Here is a 23,425-nt window from a genome sequence, read left to right as displayed (position 1 = left end):
GAAAAGATTAAAAATTTGTTTTTTCTATCTGCATACAATAATAAGGGAAGAAACTCTTATCCATTATCTCCCCTATAGATGCCAGTTTTAAGCTGAACATTGCATGGTCTAGAATGCTCACATTTGCTGGGAGAGTTTTATCATAATTTGATTGGTTAGGCATTCTTGGAGAACACATTTTACCAAAAAATTTGCCTTCTCCAGTTTTATACAGTCCCAATTTGCATTGACATTTGGAGAATAGGTAGACGAGGAAATAGAGCCTGTTTTTCTAATTTGACAGCAGCACAAATGAGTAATGCAATTTCTGATAATTAGAACTGGCTAAAAAGAAAAATATTGAATTATTCCAGAACTGAATGTGTGGGAGGTCAGACAGCAGTACAATTATATTATTATTATAAAATATATGCATGATAAGATCAAAAATTATTTTTAATTAATGCCTGTTGTGAATTTTGGCAAATATTGCAAATGATATCGAACCAAACCAGCATAAAAGAACACCATGAAAAAAACTTGCACATATGACCTACTCCAAGTTCCCTCTGATCTTTCCCATCCTATGTTAGACATTTGGACATTTATGTGGGGTGGGTAGGGGCTAAAATGTATTACCATGAAATTAAACTCTCGAGTACTGTCCTTTATCTTAATATGCATTCCTGCTTGGCTGAATTTATGCCAACAAATTTTATGCATGGTGGTGCTTGAAGAAATATATATATATATTTCATCCAAGAAGGTAAGGGTGTTATTAATTATATTTTATGCTTGGTGAGTGAAAATACAAAGTGCCCCCTAACCCCACCCCCCCACACACACAATACCATTATTTCTGGAATAGCCCTGATAAAGGTTTGTGGGTGAATCCAACAAAAGTGCTAAACTACTGGAAGCGAGAAAGTCGTGCTGACATCAACTGGGTCTGGCAGTCTTTGTGGCAGCTGCCATTGGACCCAACAGATTCAAATCTTGTTTCTGCAAAGCTAAATCCCGGAGATAAAACTTGAGAAGACTGATAGCGCATGCCAGCCAACAGCTTCTTTTATATCCCAACTGTTACGTTAAAAAACAAAGCATTTTATAGGACGCTCCAACTCAAGGGCTGAAATGTTCAAAACAGCAACTATTTTTTGAGGCTTCAGAGTATGCAAAGCATAAAACCCACTCCAGTTTCTGTATTATTTTCAGTACTAGGAAGTGCGAGTAATGACCAGATCTCCTAAATAATTTTGTCTTGGAACATCCATCATAAAAGGAGAACACAAAAGGAGAGGGAGCTTGGTAAATAAAATCCAATGCCCATCTGAAACTTTGATCATACATTTGTTCTGCAAAAATAGGTTGATCCAACATGGACAGAAATGAAGGAGTGTGATGCCAGCTGGCAGGCTGTCTCTGGTCAGTCAAGGTCGTGAATCAAAGGTGATCGTCAGCAGTCTTATGAAAGTGTACACCAAGTTGTACCAGAAACATGCAATGTCCTGCTGTCGATGGAGGCCTCATAGGCTTGGCTTCTCCCAAAACTACTTGCTGCTTGCCAAGGATGGCCACTATGTCACCATCATGCGCCTCTGTGGCAGAGCCCCCCCCCCTCGACAAGACATATCTCAGCACAATACTGAACCTCAGTCACCATGACAATGCCATCTCATAAGAAGAGTTCTGACTCTTCATCAATCAGCACAGTGAGTAAAAGGTCAAGCTGCATGCCAAGTTCAAGGTCAATAATGAGACCTAGGTGTACATGCCACTCTTACATTCAACGAGGCAGTAGAAGGACAAATCTCTCATGGAGATTGTAGCAATGCCACTTGTGGCTTGGCAGTCGTCCTGAGTAGTGTGCTGTGGTACGTGATTGCCCACCAAAGCGATGTTCCTTCACAAGGCTGCAGCTTGTCCCCATAGCACCTTCTCCATGAGGTGGGTTGACTGTAACCTGGTGAGAGACATTTATTTGGTATGGGGTCGTGCTAGGTAAGGTGATTGGTGCTGGTGCATTTTCCACTTTCAACCTTCCAAGCCATGGCCTACTAGTCACATAAAACTTTTGGCAACTAATTCAAACAAGCCTGCAGCCATGTGCCAAGACTGAGATCTGCACACATGTGCATTTGTTTTGGGAGTATGATGTGAAACTCTAGAATGACAGCTTTTCAGACAAAATGACTGCATCATGTACATCATAAGGTGACTATGACTTCATGGTGAGATGGACTCTGACAAACCAGACTTTTCCTATTTCCAGTGGATGTGAACTTCTACCTTATCCATGTTGGCAAGACCAAACTAAGCATGTACAAATGGTCAGCAGCCATGCCATCAAGTGGCTATGAAGGGAACATGACAGAAAAGTCCTCTAATATCAAACCTTTGTATATTTTCTTTAACATGCATGCACATCAGTTTATGGAATAATCGATGTGACTGTGGACCCATATACCTCAAGAGCAACTGAAACAAACCAAACAACTACATGCCTGCTTGGATGGCAATCATTGGGCTGGGGCACAGCTCAGTGTAATTGGGGTGTGCTAGCCACCACATGTCAGTGTCAATGAGGTGTGCTAGCCACCATGTTTCAGTGTAATTGAGGTGTGCTTAGCCACCATGTCTCAGTGTAATTGAGGTGTGCTAGCCACCACGTTTCAGTGTAATTAAGGTGTGCTAGCTACCACATCTCAGTGTAGCTGAGGTATGCTAGCCACCAAAGCTGTTATGACCAACATTAACACTAGTCTCCAAATGTTACTTTTGCATGTAACAAATAACAAGCTCTCATTACTAGTAGCCAAACGTTTTCTATCACTAGGATCAAAGCTTGTCACCAAAAGTTTTCTATCACTAGGATCAAAGCTTGTCACCAAAAGTTTTCTATCACTAGGATCAAAGCTTGTCACCAAAAGTTTTCTATCACTAGGATCAAAGCTTGTCACCAAAAGTTTTCTATCACTAGGATCAAAGCTTGTCACCAAAAGTTTTCTATCACTAGGAACAAAACATTGTCACCAAAAGTTTTCTATCACTAGGATCAAAGCTTGTCACCAAACGTTTTCTATCACTAGGAACAAAGCATGTCACCAAAAGTTTTCTATCAAACATGTATTTGTATGTCCAGTTGAGAAAGAAAATTTAGTGATAAATAAAAGAAAAATTGGACCCAAAACAGAACCATAAGGAACACCTTGCAAAAGGACAACGACCTTTGGCTTCCTATCACACAAATATCAACTGAAACAATTTTGTGCGTGTATGTGTGATTTGAATTTTTAACGTAGCTTTAAACATTTTTCAGTCATATCGCTATGATGTCTGCAGTGTGGCAGTTTATAGCGATGTCTAGCACTGGGGCATCATGTTGCAGATATGTAGCATGATGTCCCACCCACATTATCCTGACACCAGGCTGACCAGTCCTAACACTAACCTCGTAATGCTGAGCGCCAAGTGAGGAAGCTGTTAGTACCATTTTTTGTAAGTCTTTGGTATGACTTGGCTGGGGATCGAACCCACGACTTCCCACATCCAAGGCGGATGCTCTAACCACTAGGCCACAAGAGCAGTAAATTTTTTTGTAAGGTCATGAAATCTGTAACATTGCAGTCTAGGAAAATACCATAAGAAACCAGTACAAAAGCTATCCTAAATTTGAGAAACAATATGCCAGCTTGGTTGCCATCATTAATTGTTTGAGCCACAGATTAGTTAAATTTGTGAGAGTTATTTGACATGAATGTTCTTTGAGGAAGCCAGACTGTTCTTTGTGCAAAAAGGCAGGAATAGGTTGCTGGTTGGTTGTTGTGGTTTTAATGCCATTTTTCAGCATAACATAGGCTATACCGGAGGGCCAGTATAACCAGTGGAGGAAAACCCAGTAACAATCACCAACTTCCAGAAAGCTACTGGCAAGCTTTTACACATCCACATTGGCTGAGCCCAAGACCCAAAACCACTTTGACAGAGTTGAGTTGGTAGTAATCAGTAAAGGTGAGTTCATAGACCACTCAGACACAATGGGCCCCATCAGGAATAGGTAATTGAGGAATCATAAACCTCTATTGTTTATCAAAAAAAAAAAAAGCCGATAAAGCTGATGGTATAGACGTGGACCTGTAAAATTCCAGGATCACTTGTACAGCTTTGTTTAACAAATTTAGTTTTAGCGCACTTCAGTGGAGATGTGAATACGCTGTACAAATTCTGTGGTTACCAAGTAGGCAAGAGATCTTGCTGTAACTGGTGCTGGTAACTGTACAATTTTAAGGTCCCACATCATTTACACCACATGATGTCTTTGTGTTGACCATCAGGATCTCTCGTCTTGACAACTGTTGTGAATGAAACCATGGGTCTATTCTAATGCTGATAATGTGGTCCTGTCTAAAAGGAAATCCATTTATAGTCACATTTGTCTGCTGGCATATTGATTAGTGTTAATCCTCCTACATGTGTATCACACCATGGATTTTAAATATCTCTTTACCATTCTGCTCTAAATATGCATTTACTTATATCCATTTTTCAAAGTGTTCCAGATTACCACTACTGCTAGTACTATTACTACATCATGTTTAGAAGAAGGTAACATTCTATGCTGGATTTTGTTTTAAATACAGTTGATTCTCTCTGGTAGTCTAGTTTTTGCATCAGATACTGATCTTTGAGATCCAACTCATTAGTTCATCAGATTCTGCACAACAATTACCCCATCATGGTTATTTTCTCATTATAACACTTTTCATTCTGTGATGATAACAACCTATTTCTTTCAGTCTAATAACCATCATACTGCCTATAAATTAAACAGCATCATCTTGAGAGACTGATACATGTAAAATCTGATATCCAATATCCATACACATTCGCCAGTAAGTTGAGCCCAACTGCTAACAGCACATACCCAGACCTGCTGGCAAATCTGAGTCTATGCAGACTGTTAGGAGTACACAGCTGAACAAACAACACTGACTCTGATCTGCCAGCGCACTAATGGACTGCAGATCATGTCTATTTTGTTTGCAGTGGTACCTGACATGGTAGCCTGCCTAGTTCTGTGGTCTTAGCATTGATGTATTTAAACTCACTAAAGCACTGAATGGTGCTAACTGACAAATGCTTTCTCAATTGCACATTTGGTTGCTTTTATCTTAAAAAGCTGCTCAAAATGGCAAGCACAAATATGGGACACTGTCCAATTAGGATGCATTACAGAGACCTGCTAGTTGGCAGGACCATGCATCCACTTGGAAGGCCACATGATTTTGACAAGGAAGAGTAAATCACTGACAGCTTGAAACGGGCTATTTTATTTACCCTGTCAAACCCAAATGTGGCTGATACAAGCTTGGAATTAATAATTAAGGAGTCTAAGGGGATACTTCCACTGTGCCATTCAATATTCCGGGTTTGGTGACTCCATACCTTCATCTGAGTCTTCGTTGTACTCATCTGACATCTCCTCCTCATCTGACATCTCCTCCTCATCTGTACCCAAAGTAAAGTCTTCTTGACCTTCATCCATGTGATCTTCCAGCAGGTAACCTGTCAGATGAACCACCCCTGCAAATTTAATAAACCAAGATCAATTAATCAATCTAACAATTAATTAGTCCGATGGAGCACATCAGATAGATCATAATAGTCCAAGACAAACCCAACACCATTAAATGCAATACATCCATGGTATTTCTTAGGAATTTGGTACTGCAGGTCTAGTATGGAGTCTAAATGAGGTGTTTATAGAACGTTTGAAAAAATGTAGAGTCCCAACCTGATCTTCACACATTTCTGAGAGTCAGGAACTCGAAATAATGTATGAAAAGTTTATTATAATTCTGGTGAAGAGATCGCATATGAATTTTAATAAAACATAATATGGGCATGGTTCCTGAAAATTTGTACATTTGTTTGTTCATGAAAAAATAAATTTTTTCTTCAAGGTAAGAAAACTAATGGGTAAAAAGTTAATTATTTTGGGGAAAAGGTCATGTATGAATTGGATATAATACGACTGTAAAGTGGCTCACAAGATTTTACAATAATTTCACCAATTTGTTAAAGAAGTACCAAGTTTTGTGCCAAAATGAATCTAGCTTAGTTTTGAAAGGAAACTGATTAGTCTTAATATTATTATTACTGAACTATTAACAATAAAGCCAGCAAGTCTTCTCTGGGTATCTGCAATGCATTCTCTGTACATTTTTTGCTCAAATGAAAGAAAAGATTTTCATCTTTATTTATAAATCAAATAATTTCTGTATTTGCTACTGATCAAAGTTAATCTCATTACTAAAGCCTATTCAAAAAATGAGACAATTTATTATTTTAAAAAATCATCTCCAGCATATAGCTTTGTGGTGTAATCATGAAGTCGGTTGACCAGTGAATACTATTCTGCATTTCCTATAAAAATGACCCCATCGTTCATTCACAATTATTCTTGCTGTATTAATTCAAACAAATAAAGTTCAAAGTATTAATCAGTGGGTATTTATAATGGATAATGGGATACAGAACATAAAGCCTGTTAGTCATAAGCCATGGGCAGGATTAAGTTAAGAGTTAAAAGCAATTAGCTTCGAGATTAGTGTTCACAAGTCAAGTAAACAATGTAGTGGTCTGAAAAAAACTTATTACCCAAATTAATAATTTTATCTACCATTTTAAGGGAATACAACAGATTATTAATGTCAATAAATTTATCAACCAATTTAAGGGAATACAATAGATTATCAATGTCTGCTCAATCAACCATCATACCTACCCACTGCAACAAGTTCACAAACCAAATTGTCAGCAGTTTTGGTCGTTGTCACACGCAGATAAAAAAAAATCACTTCATCTTAACCCTTTGTATTTTCTAGCTTCAAATCATTCATATATAGACCTTTCCTGCAGACAGTGCTTACATAGTTATCTCCTCTTAGCTGATAGGAGTCAGCAATAGCGTCAGCCATTAAGGTGCTGATGAAGCCTAGTTAACAAGCATGCAAATTTTATATATTTGACTAGTTATGATAACAGACCTGTTAATCTTACACACTTATTTCAAACTACTTAATAATTCATCTCATGTAACTAACACCACCAATACGATCCATGTGTCATTTAAAAGCAGATTCATAATGCACAAATTGATAAATTGTATGCATTACTTTTTGTCCTCCACTGAAAGACCACCTCTCTGGAGATTCAGTTGTAATAACTTAGAGCTATAAAGAGTTTCACTTCTTGCTGTGTGCATCAAAAAGGAATAAATTAATTTAAATATTTATGGTGTGATACTGTTAATGGATATCTCAAAACAAATAACATAAACTGCGATGGATAAATCAATAAAATATAACATTGCTTTATTACATGTGTCTACTGGATTTATCTACATGGAATATTTGCACTATAAATTTTTTACTTATATCTGCTTCATTGTTTCTTCCATTTACTTTTTCCTCAGTGATCATAATTACACAGTCATACTGATGCACACTAAATACTCTAATTGATACAAATATTACACACTGAAATAACAATTAAATAATCAAGTATGACACAATGCTGTGGTTTCGACAATAATTTAGCAATCAATAGTTTTGATTTGCTTTTTAGAGAATGTGTGTTTTACAGGAAGGGGTGATGTTAATAAGAATATTTCAACTGGCGGCATTGTTTGTTTCTTTAATTACTGAGCAAACAAGGTTACAGGAAGATAGAAGCAAATATCTTGTCTCTGGTAATCAAATTTTATTGTACTCAGAAAGGGTAGTTTTGGACAAGAATTTAGCAGGTAAAAAGGTTTTATTGTACGAGTACTAGATTTAATAGGACCAACAGATCATGGTCCTAATTTGCGCAGTAAGAAGACTTAAAAAATTACATAAATGATATTGTGACTTGTTGACCTTCTCTTTTTCATAACTCCAATATAAATAACTGTGACAATTTAATCTCTGACTTTTTCTCCTTTGACCTTCAGTCCTACAATTGGGTAGCATCTTCTCTCTCCCACCCATTGCACCACTGCAGTAATTCAATTGGGGGTGGGGGGTAGGGGTTGGGTTTACAATACTTTTAAGTGTTCTCTTGTCAGATCAGCTAAAACTGCATCATTCACAGCTTTAAGGTGTTACATGTGCTTTAAATGCAAGACCATAACTGACTGAGGATTGTAATATTTGGAGCATGTGTCAAAACGATTCAGTTTTAACATTAAATTTGTATGCATCTGGCTGACAGCTACTAATTACAAATGGTTATGCAATCAGCAACAAAACATTAATTTTTATTGATTATGTTGGCTAAAACAACTTCTGAATAAAGGTCTCCACTGGTTAAATAAAACATGATTTTTTCCTCCATTTCATTTGATAACTGTCTAAACTTGCGCTCATCCAGATGGGTAAATGTAATGAAAACTCACTTGTCCTTCCTCACCTGAAAGTCTTTGAACCTGTGTATGTATCTATGAGTGTTTATATGTATCTATGGTGTATTGGATAAATGTATGTATCTATGAGTGTATGTATTATTTATGGCAATGTATCAATGAGCGCATATATCTATAGTGGTATGGATAAATGTATCACTGAGTATATATGTATCTATAGTGGTATGGATAAATGTATCACTGAGTATATATGTATCTATAGTGGTATGGATAAATGTATCACTGAGTGTATATATGTATATATAGTGGTATGGATAAATGTATGTATCACTGAGTGTATATTTGTATCGATGGTGGTAGGGATAAATGTATGTATTAATGTCTCTATGCATAGATGGATGGATTTATAGGGTTTAACATCATGTCAGCATAATACTGGCTGTAAGCTAAAGAATTTTAAAAAATGTTAGAAAGATAAACCCTTCCAAATAAACATAAACATGAAGTTCAACAAGATAAAAGGCAAAATAAAATCTAATAGGTCAAAAACATAAAATCCTTAAAATGTATTTTCAAACTTTTTTATAGTCTGCATTCTCCCAAAAAGTTTCCAATTTTTACAGGCGATAAATCATTGTAACATTTTTCTAACTGAGTTTACATAAAAACTTTTTCTCCACTGGAGAAGTCAACTAACTCAACAAGAATGTATTCCACTGTGAGTATATGTACTCTGGTCAAGGTCAACACAGGCTAGGCATGTGTGTCCGAAGGTTAATTGGCACACTCCCACTTCATCTCTACAGTTTGTTCCATACAAGGGATGCCATTTTCCAATTAAGGGTCTGATGTTTGTGGAGTTTTTATTCCATATATTTTGCCAAGTATATAGAATGTGCTGAGTTACCATATACCATCTGAAGTTACTACAGGGTTCATACAGAATTCTTAATGATAAATTCAAAGAATTTTCCCAAACTTTCAAAGACCACAAACATAGATTTCCAAGACTATTATTGCTAACATTTTGTATAGAAGTTATGTTATATGAGAAAACAACGAATGCAAAATACTACAATAATGTTTAATGATGAAATTCAAACTATAGTTGATCAAAAGAAAGAAACTAGGAAAGCTCGACTAATCAAAATCTAACAACCTTGGACAATTTTATTTGTGATTATGGAAAGAAATTAAAAAGTTTGGGTTTATTTAAATTTTTAAAAGACTTTTAAAGACCTCTGGGTAATTTGCTCAATTTTCCCAAACTTTCAAGGCCTTGAAAATGCCACCTCATTTTCCCCAAACTGTCAATGACCATCAAAGACCGTAAGAACCCTGTAGTATACAGGAAATATTCCATTATACACTGAATATTCAATTTAGAAATGGATAAATGCTGGGCAGATTTGTCTCCTTTATCTACCATTGCATAATCCATAACACTAATAAAACTAGGCAGAATAAAGAAGACTTTTTTTAACAGCAAGGAACAAACTTTTTCTAAATTTTAGTTTTAAAATATGCAAAGCACACAAGCTTGTACTTATTTAATTACATATATGTCAATTCAAGTTAGGTTATAAAATATTACATTTCTCCTGTACTTTGCAAATTTTTGACTTTATACACAGTCAAGGTGCATTAAACTATACAGTGAGCAAATAACGTTTCAGCATGAACACAAGAATATACACTTGTAAAAAATATCAGGATGCTGAACAAGATGTTGAGAAATTTACCTTGTCCATTGAGGAAGAAGGTGACTTCTTCACCCTCTGTGAAGCTGAGGTCCAATGGCTGCTGTAATAAATGTTTGTGGTTCAGTGTACACAGAAGGAACTCAGCTTTGTCATGATTGATCATCACTGACACCTGGGAAAGGTGCTTGCTTGGGCTATTGCCTGAAAGACACATGGTACATTTTCTTTAAAAACCAATAAATGGATACTCAAATGTATATGCCCAAATTGATCTAACCAGCTAATCTGAATAGAAAGTGGGTCTAATTTCTTTATAAAAAGTATTTTATCTTGCTCTATTTCCAAATTGTATCTTTTTACTCACTACCATGGCTATTTTTTTTATCATTGATATAAAGGATTCAAATGTATTGAAATTGCCTGTAATAGGATTTCGCATTGTCACTAGGTTCACTTATAAAATAAGAAAAGTTCTTGTCTCTCAGAAACATGTAAACATTTTTCCTTGGGGCAATATAACATGTAAATGTACAATATAACATGTCCTTCAAGGATATATCCAAATAACAACCAACAAGGACATCAAGCAATCACCATATAACAATAAAACCTGTCCATCAAGGATGTATCCAAATAACAAGGAAAAGGTCCATCAAGCAATCACTATATAACACGTAACCTGTCCATCAAGGCATCTCTATGGTAACCTGTATATAGGAGTGACTCTTATAACAAACAGCATGTCCATCAAGGACATCTCTATAAAACAAGCAACCTGTCCAGCAAGGACATCTCTGTATAACACAAGCAACATGTACTTCAGAGACATATCTATATAACAAAAAGACATCCATTAAGAATCTCTCTGAATAAAAAGCAACAAGCAGGGATGAAAACAGCCTCAAAGTATGTTGTTGCTGTTGTGGTGGTGGGGTTTAACACCATTTTTCAGCACACGATAGGCTATACATGACAGCCAGTATTAATGGTGAAGGAAGAACCCGGGAAAACCCCGGAAAGAACCACCAACCCATGAGAAGCTACTGGCAAACTTTCTCACATACCCACAATGGCTGAATCCGAGACTCGAACCCACGCAGCCAGAGGTTACATGGCAGTGATCTGTAACGGAGAGCGCTTTAGACCACTCAGCCACTTTGGGCCCACTCCACAATATGTGTCAAGTGCAATATTTCACAAGTAACTGAAAACATGCATAACACTTTCAAAATCATCAAAGCATGTAAGAAAAGATAATTATTATTATCATTTATTAACTTGAATATTCTTTCGTTGTTTTGATAAGTCGCTTGTGAAGAACTGTTGACACCCTTTCTTTCAGCTTGCATTAAAATATTTTCCAAATGGCCTGGGGTACCTTCTGTGAGGTTAACAAAAATGTGTTTCTTACTGCACTAGCTTTAAAATTAGGGCAGGTAGGTTGTTTTTTTTAAAAAAACATTATAAATGGTTAGTATATATAATGTACTAAACACTTCAAGTACTCAGTTAAACCAGCTCAATTAGTTGCACATATCAATTTCGGGATTTTTTTTAAATTAAAAAAATAATTTTTACCTTGGGGTTATAAAGATGCTAGGGTCAGCAACAAAAAAAACTTGTATCATCGACTGACCAGAAACGTTTCTTGGGGTCAGAGGCTATGAGTGCCATTTTCAAAACTGAAAGTGACTGAAAAAATGCTGGAAGTTTCTGGGTATTTAAACATGCTCCTCCCTGACTGTTTTTTTTTTGTATCATCATGGAGCAGGGGGCCCCGAGTGGCCGAGTGGTCTAAAGCGCTCTTCGTTACGGATCACTGCCATCTCACCTCTGTCTGCGGCGGTTCGAGTCTAAGATTCAGCCAATGTGGGCATGTGAGAAAGCTTGCCAGTAGCTTCTCGTGGGTCGGTGGTTCTTTCCGGGGTTTTCCGGGTTCTTCCTCCACCATTAATACTGGCCGCCATGTATAGCCTATCGTGCTGAAAAATGGCGTTAAACCCCACAACAACAACAACAACATCATGGAGCACTTTTCAGACTGCTGATCCAGAATTAATTTTCTCTTAGCAGCTCATAGACCAGGCATGTCCAGGTTCCTCCAATTTCTGAATATATTCCAAAAACATTATTGTGATCTTTTTCTTCTAGCCAGCTCCATCTGAACAGATTTTCTTTTTTACTGATTGGTCCAAGTTAGTTGTATCCAAACATTTTCCTCTTTCAACAAACTTCAATTCTGTAGAAGCTGCGAAAAAATCTGAATGTGCAAGACATTTCTCAAAACTGCATAATGAACTACTGAAATGATGAACAATTCTCGCCTGCACAATTAACTTCCAGTATATGGCATCTTGGTGTTTTGTTACCTTCTTTCCTATCTGAATTACATCCAGAAACAAATATTCCAATTTTTCAAGAAAAAAAAGAAACAAAGCCCACTGGTAATTTTTCCAAACAAGGAAAACTGGTCTAGATTAAAAACTGGATTTTCAACTAAAACCGGAAAATTTCCATCTCTGAAAGCAATCTCCATAAAACAAATATCTTGACATTCATAGGCATCTCTATATAAAACAAGTAAACTCCATTGTGGGTACCTCTGTATAGCAAATAACAATCTACCATAGGAATATCCGTTTAACAAGCAACCTGTCCACCAAGGACATCTCCATAAAACAAATAATTGGTCCAGCAAGGACATCTCTAAAAAATAAATAACCAGTTCATCAATGACATCCTTGTATAAAAAGTAACTTGTCCATCAATGACATGTCCAAATAGTAAGTAACTTATCAAAGCCATCTCCATTAAGACACATCAATGAAACAAGTACCCTGTGCATCAATGGCACCTCAATATAACAAGAAACCAGTCCATCAAGGGCATCTTCATATCACAAGGAACTAAATCTATAACAAAGGCATCTCCAAAGCACAATATGTACATCAAGGACATACTGATATCATATATAACTTGTCCATCAAGGGCATCTTCATATCACAAGTAACATATCTATCAACGGCATCTACGCATAAAAAGTAACTTATCAAAAGTACCTTCATAAAACAGGTATAACAAGTTATCTATCATAGACATCACCATGGAACAAGTAACCTGTCCATCAAGGGTGTCTCATCACAAAACAATTAAAATTTACCAACAAGGGGATATCTGCATAACAAGTAATCTGTCCATCAAGGGCATCACTATATAACAATCAAATGTCCATTAAAGATACCTCTAGATAAGTAACCTGTCTATCAAAGACAAATCTATATAAGTAACCTGTCCATCAAAGACACATCTATATAAGTAACCCATACATCAAAGACACCTCTATATAAGTAACCTGTCTATCAAGTGTCTCTCTATCATAAAGTAACTTGTCCATCCGATATTTCTATGTATAACAACATTTTGTCCATAAGAGGAATGTCTGTACAACTAATATCCTGTCCATCAATGGTCATCTCTTTCATAAAAAGGAACATATCCATCAGTAGGCATCATTTTTATGACAAGTAACCTGTCCAACAACCGGCATATCTTTTATAACAAATAACCTATCCAACAATGGACACTTCTTTTACGACAAATAACATGGCCAACAATGGGAATCTCTTTTATAACAAGTGACCTGTCAATTGAAGGGCATCGTGGGATAAGTAGTAGTAGCTGTTGTTGTTATTTTGGGTTGAACACCATTTTTCAGTGTAGAGTAAGCTATACACCGCCAATAATATAATGGCTAGAAGAAGAACTCGGGGAAAACTCCAGTAAGAACCACTGACTAACAGGAAACTACTGTGAAGCTTTCTCAGATACAAACATTGACCAAGCTCAAGACTTTAACCTACATAGACCTACATGAACCGAGGTGAGATGGCTCTGATTGGTGATGGCAAGCGCTTTAGACAACTCTGCCACCCGGGGTAACCTGTTCATCATGGGTAAATGAATTCATATCAGATCATTAGTTGTTTCACCTTCATGAACCTAAGCATTCAGTGACAAAAAACTGCTACCTTTCATCCTTATTATCTGCTCTCTCAGAAGTCCATTAAAACATGAAATTGTTCAATGAGATCCCTGCATATAACCAGAGTGTGACAACACTGCCTATTGATAATTTAGAGGACCTGCCTAATAGTCACAGCATGGAAGAGAAGCTTGAAATGATATACATTATTGCCTTTTATAATCGGTTACCTGCATTTATGGATGAGCTCTAGAATTTTACTGTGCTAAAAACCACAAGGTGAAAACACTGCACATCTAGGTAAGAAGTCTTCTTAATGCTGAAATATGCATGGTTGGTTTAGTTTCTTTGGCGCTTTACAGCACAGTAGGGTATCTATTTAATTGGAGTAAATGCCTTGCCCAAGGACATGCCATGGGAGCTGACCCTGGCTGTTCCAGTAACAGGATTTGAACCCTCATCCTTTCAATCAGAAGTAAAACATGCTAACCACTGAGCCACTGTAGCTCCTATGTATGGCTGGGCTGAAAATGTACATGTCAAGAGTCACCACTACAGTTGGTAGTATCGATATCATTCAAATTAATTATACTAGAAGAGGAACCCAAGTTCAGAATATCCTAACATTATATCAGTCGCTGTTACAGTCAGACAACTATGTCAATTTAAGTTACTGTCAAAACTTCATATTAGAACAGACCTGCCAACCCTAATAAGACCTTCTCAGTAAGGCAACAGATGTTTTCCTTAACCTGTATCAGTTTTCAGTAAGGAGTAACAAAATATCATATACTTCTATTGTCAAGCTGGAAAACATGCAATTAAAAGTCCAGAAGGTTGACTGAAGACAGATGCAGTAACATTGTATTCAACTCAAAAAGTTTGCAAAGTTTACCTGAACATTAATTACCTCCAGTACAGTTTACCTGAACCTTAATTACCTCCAGTACAGTTTCAGAAACTGCAATTCCAAACCCTACTTAGCTCAACTGCTTTGAGATATCACTCAGCTTTATGCAATCCTTATACAAAAATTAAATTTCACAGGCTGTGGTGACAAAATGATCTTCCTTGCCATGTGACATACTTAAATCAATATATATATATCAACTAAATGCAATTATTGCCCTTCCTGTTTTTTCCCCAAGAATCCGAATATTCCCTTTTATTCTTCTGCACTGCTAACAACATTTTAGGAGGTTTACTGTCCCCATTATCCTGACACATCACTTGATGGACGCTGTTATTAAAAAATAATGAATAGCTTGCTCATGCTGCATCACAAAATATGCAGTCTAAGGTGTCCTGTAAAGTTAGTCCGATTCCCTGACCAATTCCACTAAATCTATATCAAACCCAGATCTGCATGAAACACTGACAAGTCAGTATCCAGATTATATCACAATCATGTTTCTGTTATTTGTGTTTTTTTCCCCAAAAGTCCATATTTTATGGATCATTTCCATAAGACTTAAATCAAAAACATAAGGGTTGGCAGGTCTGTTATGAGCATGAGCTTGAGTTTCATGCTTTTAAATACAGTCTAAAAAATGCAGTGCCTGATCTTGTACCTTCTGGCACGGCTTCCAGGGCTGCCATTGAGATGTGGAAAGATCTCTCCACAGTCTGCGTGTATCGCTTACCGCCATCTATAGTCACACCTGCAAGAAGCAACAGAGCTCAGATATGACAAAGCAAAAGACAGTTATACTGAGTGAAGAACATAACTGAGTATACAGCAGCAAATGATGCTACCATAAACAGACACAAAACATTCCCTACTGTTTGGTTCATGCACAATTTAACTAAATAAAACAACTCGCTCCTTAAAGTCTATTAAATTATATGAAATAGTAATAATAATAATACAGTGCTAAAATTATGATAGTCCAATGCCCAAGGTCCCTATCATTTTTGATCGGGCCCATCCTGTATTCTATGTGACATGTCCACCTGGCTTTGTCAAAAAATGTTCCAATTTGCTTGAGGAAACTTGAATTGTGCTGATGAAATGTGTAAATGTATTTTAAAGATATTAACATATCTGACATAACATAGTGCAATCTAAATCAGATCACCACTGCCATACATGAAACTGAGATCTGATTTTAATCAGATTGAAACATGGCATGCTAAAATTACGATTTGTACTCCCAAACTCCACGATATGGTTGTGTTTCGAGAAAACACAATCTTCAGTAATCTTCCAAAAAAAGAAAAACTTTCACTACACCTGTAGCATGTATAAACAGCAAACAGTCCTGATGTAAAAATATCCCTTGGGTAGTTTAAATAGCAGCAATTAAAGACAAAGAGGTCTGGATTAAACCCACCATTTCACATATTAATTAACTGGCTGATAATAGCTAGTGAAATATGAAGGCTGCAGTGGGTGAGCCCATTGTGCTAATTTGCATAGGAAGGATCAAGAAGCAGAACAACCCATTATAGCTAAATCAAAGAGACGTTAGATGCACGAATAAGAACACAAGTTACTACATATTACTACCTTGAAGAGTTGTCTAAAGTGCTTGCCAGTGTGACCCACCATAACATGGTAGTTGGGACCCCGACCGTGTTATAGACCGAACCCGAGTTTAAGCAACCAGGTCAGTTAGCTAAAGAAAATTATGCATGTACCCCAAAAATTTGCAAGGGGTGGGGGTAGGTAATAAAAGTGGGCAGTAAAATATGAGCTTCATCAGCACAGTTACCACTGTAAATTGATGCATATCAAATGATAAATACACCTGTAGTAAAAACAGAGAAGATATATAACAGTTTAATTTATTTAGAGAACTACGAACTAGTACATTTACGTGAATACTGTTTATATATACATGTCTAATGTATAGCATGAACAGAGTACTCATCCACGAATTTCATCATAAACATTGAATCCACAATACAAGTTATTCTATCGAAAATGTGCACACACAAATTTAAAATATTCAATAATTTTATCACAGGTCATATTGGTCTGAATTCAGTGGAAAAACATAGCACAATCACGTAATGAATGACGAAGCACATTTACTTTTCAGTACATCCTAAGTCCATACAAGTTAGTTTGCATTTTAAGCCGCCATTGGTAGCGTTCGTAATCATGAGTTTTTTCCCTGCAAAAAGGAAATTTTTACAGCGCAGTTAACATGTTCCAGACACGTTGGAAAATGTAAAAATCCATTAGATTCCATTACTTTTATTTAAGTCTGGTACTGACTTCCTTCTAAGGAAAGTTCTTTGCTTTTATTGAAGATTGTAGTCGGCTTTCTTTGATGAAGGGAGCATGTGTTTCTGAAGTCAATGCTAAAGGCCAACTTTGGAGAACCAAACAAATGCCCATTTCTTATTGTGATGGCAACATCAATTAACTGTATAGCATGATTGAAACTGATTTTATTCATTTGCTGAGTACGCTTTAATAACTGGTGCTTCAAAGGTAATGTTTCCTTTGAAATTTCAGCAAACTATTTTATATGGGTACATTTTTAAAAAGGAATTGTCTGTCATTTAGACTATTCTAGTTACTGTTCCTCCCTGCCTATTGAATAAACCAATAAGATGTTATATATATATATATATATATGGTAGCAGCATTATGCCGCCTTCCACACATGCAACAGAAATTTAACAAAGGGTCAAAGGACGATAGAGACGCAGGTGTTCTGGTCTTATGACAGGGATTACTACAGAAAATGTTGGTGTTCTGAAGGATTTAATTCTGAATGAAAAGAGGAATTTTACTTACCATCCACATACAAAAGTCAGTCTTTGTAAATATATTAATTACTAGCAAGCGGCAAAAAATCAGATGAAAGATAATGCCTCATCATGCTAGATGTCAAGATAAGCAGATTATGATATAACAATGCACTGTTTAGATGGTTTGTCAATATGGACATAGAATTTGTTTATGTAACACAATAGATAAATTTGAGTGCATTTTATATCCAGTTTGTGGCTTCCTTTCATGGGGCCTCTGAATTTCTGCATTCCAAACCAATGGTTGTAAATACAAGTTTAAACAGCCAACAATGTCGCCAAAAAAAAATATCACCAGATGGTATATTCTGCCACCAATAAAGTAAAAAAAAATCCAACAACGGCGAAGCCCTATGCAATCCCAGAATACATTTTTTTAATGTTCTTTTTCATACTTTTAAGAAGAAAAAACTTTTTTGTGTACAAGAAAAGTAAGTATAAAATTTCAGGAGCCACGCCATGATTGTTTTGTAATATTCATACATGATCTCTTCCCCAAAATGATAAACTTTCTTTTTATGATCTTTTTCTCAAACTTTTATGAAAGAATTTTTTTGTGTACAAGAAAACTACATATATATGAAATTTTGAGAGCCACACCATGACCATGTTATATCTGAAATCATATTATAACGGTGAGTGCTATAGCGGGGTCACAATGCGGCATGTTCAGACATCAAACATAGCTTGTACTAATACCTTAGTTTATACATGATTTATGAACTGGCATTGAGCAAATGTTACATCTATCCAAAGTTTGACTTAAGATCATACCTTTAAGGAATGCCAAATCATTTTCCCACACTAATGCTTAACATGGCTGTGATCGCGCCTGCTTAATATGCAAGTGACATCCCGCTGAATGGAATACTGTCCTCTCATTGGTTAAAAGAAAATGATGTCCTGTATTTATTTATAATTTATTTTCATTTCATCAATGAGAAGGTAGTATTCCATTCAGCGCATTGTTCTTTGATATTAAGCTGTGCGATTAGGGCCATGTCGAGCAGTAGCGTGGAAAAATGATTTGGCATTCCTTAAAGGTATGATATTATGTCAAACTTTTGATAGAGTTACACAGTCGAATGCCTGAGCTAAATATCGGTACCAAATTTATTCTTAAATATGTCTTGCGAGCAAGGAGACAAGTGTCCTCCCTCGTAGTTATTATATACAGTAGTCCCCCTCTTATAAGGCCACCCCTAATGCAGCAGGGAAGTGGCCTTATAATGCGGGTGGCCTTTCTAGAGGGGGACGACAAATGCGAATAGTAAACACATGAAAAAAGTCACAAGTACATTTAATTTTAAATATTTAATATTTTAATTAAAAAATCACATGCATGATGTGAAATAAATGTAAAACAAACTTTGTCATCATTTGCAAAAGAATGCATGAATAACCAATGATACAGTTTTAAAACTGTCTTTATAATTATGTTACAGTTCACATCACGTCACTTTGTTGGTAATAGTCTAAAAAACAAACCAGTCTCATCACATTAAAAATATCCTTGCTGTCATATCCCCTGCATATATCGTTTAGTCTTTTGTTCCAATCTTCGACAACTTTATTATTAACATCAGCTGATTCGCCGCTAATGACAGAACACTTGATATTGTGTCTCACTTGAAATATGTGCAACCATCCGTTACTTGCGGTAAAGTCGTCATATCCCAGTTCAACTGACAAAATTTTTGCTTTTTCTTGTCTTTCAAATCAGGATACAAACGTCTCCTGGCTCAAACAATCTTCCTTTCTCCGTCCATTTCACCTTTCCACTTCTGCAGAATTGTTTCATTATCTTTCATGATATTGTTTATCTGAGTCTTCCTGATGTTAGTTTTCTGCAAGGATCCTCGACGACACCCCCCCCCCCACGGTCAGTTGAATTACTTTCACGTATGTTCTCCTCTAAACTGAGAATTTGTATTTTCCTCCATGACATGTTGATCTTTTTGCAGTAAGTTATTCATGTTGCCAACTACAATACTGATAAAACAATTCTGTATGCATCTAAACAAATTGCCCTGTGTTTTTAAAGGAAGTGATCTTGTCACGTGATTCGTTAGTCGCAGTCTGGTACCCTATTGTTTTTATACATTTCTTGAAACTAGGTGAGAAGCCAAAACGGCTTCGATATGTACCATTAACATCACGCAGATCTGACCTCGCGGCCGCTAGGATTCGTAATTTTGACAATTATTGTCAGTAGTAATAGCCACTGATTATCAAAGTGAACAATCTCAACATCTTACTTAGGAAGCCATAAAGGCTATTAAACCATTTTCCTGCTGACTTTGGTATTGTACATCGATACTGCCACTTCTCAGCTGTTACTACTGTATTCTTAACAATTATCAGAGTGACTAAACCGGACATCTTATGATAACACAGCAATAAGGCTAATTGGATTACATGTAGGTACCCTTTTGTATGGATTAAAATTTGAGTCTTTCTCGGTTTTTATGGAATAAATTTGGCTTCTTGTGAGGCGTAAATGATATAATATTAACTTTAGTGGCAAATGTACTTTACTCAACACTTCTTTCAGTAACGAAAACCTGACATCGGGAAACAGAAATCGGATTACTTAACACACGTTATGAATACAATACTGGTTCTGGATACATATTCAAATAAAATGCGGCCACTTGTGAGGGGTAAATTTTATGATTTTGCACTAATATGCTGGCCGCTGGTCGCGTTGGGCAGGTGGCCTTTCGCGAGGGGTACTTTTGAACACAAACTTGTCGGTGCCAACGGATTCTGGCCGTAAGGAGCGGGTGGCCGCTGGTCAGGGGGGCCGTTCAAGAGGGGGACTACTGTAATACATGTATGACAGGTCGATTGTACACAATGGTACAACCCCGGTGTCCACCATCACTATGTTGTGTGGGGTTCCAAAAATACATGTGAGCAGTACTGTACTTTTCTGTACACTAGTACAGGTTGCCCAGTAAACTCGCAACGGAGCTTGAAAACATGTAAATTTGCTTGTGTGAATTTATTAGAAAAGATAGATCAGAGTAAGTAAATTCTGACTAAAACATTATGACCTGAATTTGTAGAAAAGTGCAGGTACAGGCTGCCAAGTGAAAATTCCTTAAAATTTAACTTATTGCTCCAATGTTAATTGACATTGGAACATGCTACACAGTACTGTTATTTGGACAGTATGACCTCAACCCCAAAAGCATAAATATCAGGGTCAATGTCTTACACTGTAGGACTAGGGGAAAAAAAGCTGAGAACTTGTTGGTCTATGTTTTATCCTAATCCTACAATGTAAGACAGAATGTCTTTTTTGTTTAGTATGACCTTGTATAGCCTATTCCAATGTCGCTTGACATCGGAATGAGTAGTCAAAATTTCAGAAATATCTGACACACTTGGCCGCCTATATCGATACTCTTCCACTAATTTATGTGTAATTAATATACTTACTGTGCTGTCTTTATCCTGGAGGAATGAAAATATGACACTAGCAATTGGATGCATTTTTATGTTCAGTTGACATACGTTTCAATTAGTTGCAATGTGATGGTACTCAAGGTATGCCGAAGTATGTTTAAGTAGGTTCCTGTGTGCGATATGTTTCTTGAACAAAACGTTGCTTACAGTTCCAATAGGCATAACATATTTTTATTCACTTCATTCAAGAAAAATATTTCAACTTAGCCCCATTTCGGCATTCCCAGCTTTCATTGCTTTCCAGCCAAATGACATGTAGGTCAACAAAACTTGAAAACAGGTCCATTTCTTTTGTGAGAATTTGAATTTATAGATGACAGACATCAGGGTAAGTCTGGCAAAAACATAACTTTACTTTGTAGAAAAGCGTCGTTATTAGTTGCCAGTTATGTGTGATATTCCTGAAAATTTGACTTTCGTTGCACTGTTAGTCGACATCAAAACACGCTACACAGAGCCGTTAGTGAGGCAGTGAAGACCCATCGCCCACCACAGGTGCTCGACGCGAGCTTGATGTTAAGAAAAAAAAAATAATCTAAAAGAAAAAAAATCATACAGAGTGACAAAAATACCTTGAATTGCCCTGATGACCCGTTCTGACATACGACCCTCTCTATCATAATATATAAGAAAGAAGGTACGGAACTTCCAAATACTTCGCTCCACCCATGACCCTCGATTTCCTTCTGCTATTTCCGTCTTTAAAGGCATGCGACCATACTATATGGCTTGTTTTACTTCTGAGATATTTTTCTATCCATCAAGCCATCATTGACTTTTCTGCATTGTACCAAACTGAAGTTATGGGCTCCGAAACGTGCAATTTTCATGAAGTTTTCCTTTGTGGACACTTCCGTGCTCCTATGATAATATGAATAACCTTTTGAGCCAATCATATTTCAGCATTGACGTTAGTGCCGCCTATTTTGAAAATAGAGATGCATGTATATGGTGTGTTGTGCAGTGAAGAAGACAATGTATAATACTTGCATGGAACAGGATTCCTAAAGTTGAATCGAGTTAATGGTAAGTAAAAAACTTACTTTTGCATCTACCGCTGTTCTGTAATTCAAGAAGGGATGCACCATAGAGTTAAAAACATTGTCAATATCGCTCTTGTCACCGGTTTTCGGATGAGCACGGAAGTGTCCACAAAACAAGCCATATAGTATGGTCGCATACCTTTAAAGACGGAAATAGCAGAAGGAAATCGAGGGTCATGGGTGGAGCGAAATATTTGGAAGTTCCATACCTTCTCTCTTATATATTGTGATAGAGAGGGTCGTATGTCAGAACGGGTCATCGGGGTAATCTAGGGTATTTTTGTCACTCTGTATGATTTTTTTCCTTTAGATTATTATTTTTTTCTTAAGCTCGCGTCGAGCACCTGTGATGTCTTACGTTGTAGATCTACATAATATTCAGTGTTATCTTTCAAAACTGCTCACACCCCACCCCTTAAAAACTGAAAATAAACGCTGCAAAATGTCAGTGGGGTTCTTCTGAGCTCTCCTGTGGAGAAATAACCCAACGATGAACCCCTGGATGTTACCTCCCTTGGCGTGGCCATTTAAACTATCGTGCAAACTACAGATATTGCAAAGAATATTATTGAAGGAAACGACATAATTATGTATTTTTACCCATCTATGCGTAAAAACTTAAATGAACAAATTATATCAAACAAAAGTGGCAATCAACTTTTCGAAACATTCAAATATACCCCAAAACATGCTTCGCAGTTCTCTCAATACAACCATGTGTAACTTTGATATCGTAAAGCAATCTATCTCGGATTCGAAAATTTCGCATTGAGGTCGTAAAATATAATCCGGTTTAACGCAGTTTTTTTAATAATAAAAAAGAAAGTAAACATTGTAATCATCTGCAGATGAAATACAAATTAAATTTAATTACTGAATGCACAATTTGGGTACTTAATGTTATCTCATGACTTTGATGTACTTAATACCATAACCCATAAGGGGGCGCTCACCAGATAATATGTACTTTTGAGAGAGTGACGTATGTAAGGTGAAGTAGTTTGCATTTAAAACATGCACAATGGAGAGAATGGCATACCTCTTTGCTACATTAATGTAATGTGGATGATAT

The 23,425-nt window shown here is 36.6% G+C and overlaps 1 protein-coding gene across 2 annotated transcripts in view; it reads right to left on the bottom strand.

The window, feature by feature from the left end:
* LOC149802063 (46 kDa FK506-binding nuclear protein-like) overlaps nucleotides 1-23,114 on the bottom strand; it is a 69,443-nt gene extending 46,329 nt beyond the window's left edge. The window contains exons 1-4 of one of the 2 annotated variants that reach the window (XM_089956466.1): nucleotides 23,034-23,114; nucleotides 15,643-15,732; nucleotides 10,129-10,290; nucleotides 5,425-5,562 (exon numbers count right to left, since the gene is read on the bottom strand). In XM_089956466.1, the coding sequence (XP_089812592.1) occupies nucleotides 5,425-5,562; nucleotides 10,129-10,290; nucleotides 15,643-15,732; nucleotides 23,034-23,070 (427 nt within the window). In that variant the 5' untranslated portion in view covers nucleotides 23,071-23,114. Of the gene's footprint in view, nucleotides 1-5,424; nucleotides 5,563-10,128; nucleotides 10,291-15,642; nucleotides 15,733-21,283; nucleotides 21,413-23,033 lie in introns of those variants that run through there. The other variant, XM_089956467.1, reaches the window with a different exon arrangement.
* Nucleotides 23,115-23,425: the final 311 nt, after the last annotated feature.

Source organism: Sinohyriopsis cumingii, chromosome 4 (assembly GCF_028554795.1).
Source record: "Sinohyriopsis cumingii isolate HCF-2022 chromosome 4, ASM2855479v2, whole genome shotgun sequence".
In the NCBI taxonomy this organism is placed as follows: Eukaryota; Metazoa; Mollusca; class Bivalvia; order Unionida; family Unionidae; genus Sinohyriopsis; species Sinohyriopsis cumingii.
Note: the sequence above shows the minus strand (reverse complement) of the source record. Positions and strands in the feature narration are given on the sequence as shown.